General features: G+C 41.4%; 1 protein-coding gene across 1 annotated transcript; it reads left to right on the top strand.

Moving 5' to 3' along the window:
• The first annotated feature begins 1,258 nt into the window (after positions 1-1,258).
• On the top strand, positions 1,259-2,823 carry LOC117953432 (trace amine-associated receptor 13c-like). The gene is made up of 2 exons (XM_034886443.1): positions 1,259-1,431; positions 1,800-2,823. Exons 1-2 carry the CDS (start codon positions 1,259-1,261, stop codon positions 2,614-2,616), a joined length of 990 nt encoding a protein of 329 aa, XP_034742334.1. The 3' UTR covers positions 2,617-2,823.
• The last annotated feature ends 3,662 nt before the right edge of the window (positions 2,824-6,485 follow it).

Raw genomic sequence — 6,485 nt, 5'->3', positions numbered from 1 at the left:
CACTGCCTCTGGGAATGCACCCTCATTCAAGAATTTTGGAAAGAGATCATTACAATTTTATCTATGTTTATTAATGAAAAACTTCCACTATGTCCCAAACTTTGTATTTTTGGACGTCTCCCAGCAAGCTGTATATTAAACAGTAGCAGGAAGAATCTGGTAATATTTTGTCTTCTTGTAGCTAAACATACAATTGCATTGTCATGGAAATCTGTTCACAGACCAACCAGGCAAAGCTGGGTCGAGGGGCTACTGCAATGCCTTGCCCTAGAGAAACTTACCTATGTTGTTAAAGGGAAATATAATACTTTTGTAAAAATTTGGGGCTCATTTATGCAGTTTCTGGGGGGGGGGGATTTTATTGCGTATTTGTAGTCCACCGGTTTCCCTTTTTAATCTTTATTTTTCTTATCTAATTTCAATAAGGTCACTGATCATGTTGTTGAAGGTGGGAGTATTTTCCACACAGAGTATCCAACTATGCATGTACTTGTTTTTTTTTATTTTTTTTTTTTTTATTAATGCCACGATGGGAGTCAGTTTATCACCATACTAGTAAACTACACCACTTAAATGTCTACATTTTCAATATCGACAAATGCCTAATTTACTTATTGATGTCCCTTGTGTTGTTTTGCTGTTTTGTATAGTTGGAATGTAATTTAAAAACTCAATAAAAACATTTGTCAAAAAAAAAAAAAAAAAAAAGCTCTCGTTATTGTATTGTGTGATTGAACTTGATTAATCATTGTTTCTGGCGCTGCCAGGTGCAAATATTTCACCAAACCAAGTTCCTTCCCGAGACAATTTAGCAGAGCCACCATCTCTGCATCCAGATCTTATTGTCTCCTGAGTTAATTGTGATTGTGTTAAAGAAATGCAAACAACCCAGAGTGTTGTTTTCTCCTATCCTAGAATGCAACTGTGGTGTATCCAGACCTTACTCTACATGGCTGTAGAGACAGAGCTGGAAATGCAAGACTTCTGTTTTATGAACTTGAAAAGATTTTAATAATAGGACAAAGGAAAGGAAACAAGGGTAGAAAAAGACAGAAGAGAGACAGTGAAAAAAGGCAGGGTTACAGAGAGAGTGAAGATGATGGTGGGATGTGCAGAGTCAGGGAGGAGGGGCATCAGAGTCAAACAGGGACTGAGAAAGAGGAGGGGATGAAGAGAATGAGAGAGAGATAAATCAGTTACATGACTCAGGTTTGTTCAGAAAGATGCCAGAGCTGCAGCTATCTGCAGACCTCTGCAGATGGAGGTTGAGAACGGAGCTGAGCTCTGCTTTCCACAGTTCCCAAACACCTCCTGCAGGAAGCCCTTGTCTCCTTGGCCCCAAACACTGTTCACTTACATTGTGTGCTACTCCATCTCTCTGACCACTGTGGCTCTCAACCTGCTCATCGTCATCTCAATCTCCCACTTCAGGCAGATATTAACTTCTTTGCTTCTATTTACAGGATTTGTAACTTTAAATTGTGAACAGCTGCTGTATATTTAGAAGAATTGTCTTTGAGTTAGTTCTGAATAACGTGGCTCCAAATGTCTGACTTTGACAGAGTCTGTTGTTCATGTCTACTCTTTCACCAATATTAATCACTGCTTTCTGTCCACCGTGACTTCAACCAAGTCAATTTAACCTAATCTTCTAGTCTAATCTTGCTGATATGGGGATTGAAAAATTATTATATTATTAAATTGAAAATATATAATTATAATGTTTTTAATTTTGAATAATGGTTAGGGTTGTTCTGTCAGTGTTGTTGGTTTAGTGATACTTTTCCCTTTACCTGCAGGCAGCTCCACACACCCACCAACATCCTCCTCCTCTCTCTGGCTGTTTCAGATTTTCTAGTGGGCCTCGTGCTGATGCTGGGAGAAGTTCTCCGACAAACATCCTGCTGGTTTCTTGGTGACTTTGTGTGTTTTCTCTATTATTATCTTACATTCATCATTAATACATTCTCAATAGGTGACATAGTGCTTATATCAGTTGACCGTTATGTGGCTATTTGTGACCCTTTGCATTACAACACCAGAATCTCCATGAACAGAGTTAAACTCAGTGTTTGTCTGTGTTGGCTCTATTCTGTTTCCTACAGCTTTCTCATTGTTAAATATGACTTGACTCAACCGGGGAGGTATAATTCCTGCTTCGGAGAATGTTTGTTGGTCATTGACTACTTCACAGGACTAATAGATCTTGTTTTGTCCTTAATTGTTCCAGTTATTCTCATCGTAGCTCTGTACCTGAGAGTATTTGCCGTGGCTGTGTCTCAGGCCCGTGCCATGCGCTCTGACATTACAGCTGTCACACTCCAGTTGTCAGGGACTCCAAAGGCAAAGAAATCAGAGCTGAAAGCAGCCAGGACTCTTGGTGTTCTGGTAGTTGTTTTTCTAATGTGTTTATGCCCATATTACCATGTCTCTCTCGCAGATGACAGCTTCATTAATGTTTCATCTGCATCCTTTTTTCTCTTAGTGTGTCAATTTAACTCTTGTCTAAACCCTGTGGTCTATGCCTTGCTTTACCCCTGGTTTAGAAAAGCAGTTAAACTCATAGTTACTCTTCAGATACTGCAGCCTGGCTCCTGTGAGACCAACATGCTGTAGAGAGGCTGTGGAGGGACTAGGATCAGACTCGACCTAAGGATTAAATGAATGAATATGTTGCTGCTGTTCAGTGACTGAAATATCAAATACAGAAAGTGAAGATATATTTTCCTGTCTTTAAGTCTAAATTGTGTATGATCAACAATTGAAAGGCCTGTTCTTCAGCTTTATCTTGTTGTGTATTAGGTCTCTCTGATCCTGCTGCATTTAAAGAAAGAGTCATAAGAACCATATACTGTTTCTAGGTAATCAATAGTGACTTGAAACATTTCAACCCAACACAACAAAAGCACTATGAAAGCTTTGTATTTATGTATCGATGTTTTGTCAAAGCATCATCTCTGTGATTTATGTTGATTTTGTTGCAAACAGAAATCCCAGGCCTGCTCGGCCTCTGTTTCACTGATAAAAAAGAACAGCCACACTTTCCCACCAAGTATAGAAAAACATCAGCTGTGAACTGTAGTTGTGTTTCACATAAAACTGTCAGTATAAAAAGATCTTGGTCCCTTTACAAAGTTGTTGTAATCATTTCAATTTAGTGTCATTCATATCTGATCCCAGTTTAACATATTATGTCTTTGTATAAAATTTTCCCCCAACCCAAATTTGTCCAGTGTATACAGGAAAGACCATTCAATTCGGTCGAAAGCCTTTTCTGCATCTAGAGAAAGCACCAGACCATTAACAGACTCCTGCTTGAAAGCTATGATAGTATTCAACAAACGTCTTACATTTGAAGCTGAGTTCCGCCCCTTAACAAAACCTGTCTGGTCCTCTTTTACCAATGCCGGCAAGAATTTTTCCAACCGAGTGGCCAGGATCTTAGACAGTAGCTTCCTATCTACATTTAGAAGAACTATGGGCCTATAGGATCCGAATAAGTCAGAACACTTCCCCTTTTTCAAGATTAAAGATATATTAGCCTCCTTCAATGTCTGTGGGAATACTCCTGAAGTAAAGGAGTGGTTGAACATGTCAAGAAGAGGATCTGTTAGAATATCTTGAAAATGTTTGTAAAATTCAGATCAGAATCCATCAGAGCCTGGTGATTTCCCATTTTGTAACGCTTTGATAGCTTTAATCACTTCAGTTTTAGTTATGGGGCTATTGAGGGCAGTTCTATGCTCCTCTGACAGATGTGGTAAGTCAATTTGGGCAAAGAAATTGTCCATGAGCTACCCTTGCTCCTGTTCTACATCAGAAGAGTAGAGGTTTTCATAGAAAATCTTAAAACAGATATTTATTAATTTATTTTTGTATACCTTGTGGCCATCTTTGTCTGTAATCGCAGCAATATTTTGGGATTCCGCACGTTTTTTCACATAATATGCCAGGCATTTGCCTGCTTTGTCTCCATGTTCATAAAACCTCTGTCTTGCGTATTTGATTTTCTTCTCTGCTTCCCTGGTAAGAAGGCAATTTAAAGCCTGCAGATGCATCCACCCCTTGGGTAAACGATACACATTTTTTTTCATCTGTTGTGGTTTCTTGCCACAGTTGTGGTGATGGAGAGGTTATATATACTTTTTCTTTATCAGCCAATTCATTCTCTAAAGATTTTTGTTTCTCCTGTCTTTGGCGGTTCTTTGTTGCAGAGTACGAAATAATTAGCCCTCTGGCATAGGCCTTGCATGTTTCCCACAAGACTGAGGCATTGCTGGCAGATGGGGCATTCATTTCAAAAAACATTTTAAGTTCACTGAAAAATTTGGAAGTAAATTTCTCGTCTTTAAGAAAAGTGTTGTTGAGTCTCCAGTGGCGAGAATGACATAACGCTGTTTTAAGATTAAGTTCCAAAATTACTCTTGCATGGTCAGAGATAAATATACTGGTTATGTTGCATGATAAGACTGACTGTAAGGCGGTTTTTGGGAGAAGAAAGTAATCAATCCTGGTTTGACACTTATGTGGGGGAGAAAAAAAATGTGTATCGTTTACCCGAGGGGTGGATGCATCTGCAAGCTCCTCACACAGAACGTGGAGCGCCTCGGCCTGAGGAGAGGGGGGTACGTTATTATTCGAAAATTTGTCAATGAGGGGATTTAATATCAATAAAAAATCACCGGCACAAGTACACATTCATCATTACAATACTCTGACCTTGCAAAGTTCCCTTGATTATCACATAGCGACCACTCGGGTCCTTAACGCATTCAGACACTATAAGCGGTAGATTCTTCCTTATCAATACTGCTACACCACTGCTCCTTGATGTGAAAGATGAGAAGAACACTTGGCCAAATGGCCCTTGTTGTAACTTTAAATGCTCTATATCATCCAGATGCGTCTCTTGTAACATAGCAACATCTATATCATCTTTCCTTATGCATGTAATTATTTTCCTCCGCTTAATAGGGCTGTGGACACCCCGTACATTCCAGGTGCATACCCGTAACTTATTCATCATTAATATTATTGATGATCCAGACAAAACATATTAAGACATGTGAACCACCATACACTGAGTAAGAGCTGAGTAAATGAACAAAGAGAAGGAAAGAAAAGTGATACAAATATCTGTACAACAACACATTTAACAAACAACAGTTTGGTAACAACCCTACTAAACATGCAGGGAAAACTCTCCCCCCGCCTGCCGCCGGGAGCCGGCAGGTGCAACAAGCGCTTACCGCGTGCCTCCTCATAGACCTAAACACACTAAAGTCCGCCAAGCACACAGCAGAGCAGAATCGAGCATTACTGTTCACCTAGTTATTATACGTAGCAGAAGAGAGGTCCACTGATACTCACACCGTTTCATAAGGCACTAGATTCGCTGTTTTCAGGTGTTTAGGGCAGCGATTCCACGTAAGTCGCGGCTGCCTCCGGTGGTTCAAATCTCTTCACTGCGCCGTTGACAGACAGCTTCAGAATAGCGGGATAAAGAAGGACTAGTCCACATTTTTCATCCTGAGGGAGACCTTCACCTTGTCAAAAGCCTTGCGTTTCTTGGCCACCACCACCGAAAAATCATTGAAAAAGGAAACTTTAATCCTGCCCGATGGGGAGTTCGGCTCCATAGCGAGGCGCCGAGCCGCCACCATCACTCGTTGTTTATCTGCAAAGTTGTGCAGTTTCATGACGATGGGTCTGGCGCGTTGGTTAAGGCCCGGCCTTGGTGCTAGGGAACGGTGAGCGCGGTCGACCTTAATCTTCCCGGGTTTGTTGATAGGTTGAGATGGGAGGGGAGCCACGTCTCCATGAAAGCGACCAGGTCTTTTGCCCTCCGTGCCCTCGGGTAGTCCGACCAATCGAAGATTACATCTGCGGCTGCGGTTCTCCAGGTCGGCAATATGATCTGCCATATCGGATGTTTGTTTCTGAAGTTTCACCACTTTAGCCTGCAGCGTGTCAATCGTGTCTTCCACGCTCGAGATCCGTGTCTCAGCATCCCCGACGCGCGTCGCCAGGGCCTGCATCTGAGATGTTTGTTCCCGTATAGCGGCGAGCACAGTTTTGACTTTGGCGTCAATTAACTTTCTGTTGTTATCCGTTATCTTGCTCAAAGCCATAAGGATAGTTGGGTCTATCGTCACTCGTCACGAGGTCACTCTCATATTCTGCGACTTCAGCAGCGGCATTTGTTTTGTTAGTATTTTCGGGTTCTACAGCAGTAGGGCCCGCAGCGTCGCTGGGTTGGTCCTCCAAAACAGTATTTTTTTTAGATTCGACACGAGGCATTTTCAAAAAGTAGTCAGCCAGGCTCATTATAGAGCTACTCCCGCTCACATTTATAACGTTTTTACCAGGTGAACACGTGTTTTAGATGGATATTTCAGCTGAATCCACAGGTGCCGAGCAAACGTGGTGCTCACACTACAACGCCATCTTGTCACCCCCAGCGGCGCCATTTTTAATAATGATAT

This window comes from Etheostoma cragini, chromosome 11 (genome assembly GCF_013103735.1).
Source record: "Etheostoma cragini isolate CJK2018 chromosome 11, CSU_Ecrag_1.0, whole genome shotgun sequence".
Classification (NCBI taxonomy): domain Eukaryota; kingdom Metazoa; phylum Chordata; class Actinopteri; order Perciformes; family Percidae; genus Etheostoma; species Etheostoma cragini.
The sequence above is the reverse complement of the archived record's forward strand: the minus strand, read 5'-3'. Positions and strand labels throughout refer to the sequence as shown.

Excerpts from the sequence above, each read along its gene's own strand:
- LOC117953432 (XM_034886443.1), top strand. The coding sequence starts at position 1,259 with ATGGAGGTTGAGAACGGAGCTGAGCTCTGCTTTCCACAGTTCCCAAAC. Across the intron at positions 1,432-1,799 it reads ATCTCAATCTCCCACTTCAG|GCAGCTCCACACACCCACCA; the intron begins GCAGATATTAAC and ends CTTTACCTGCAG.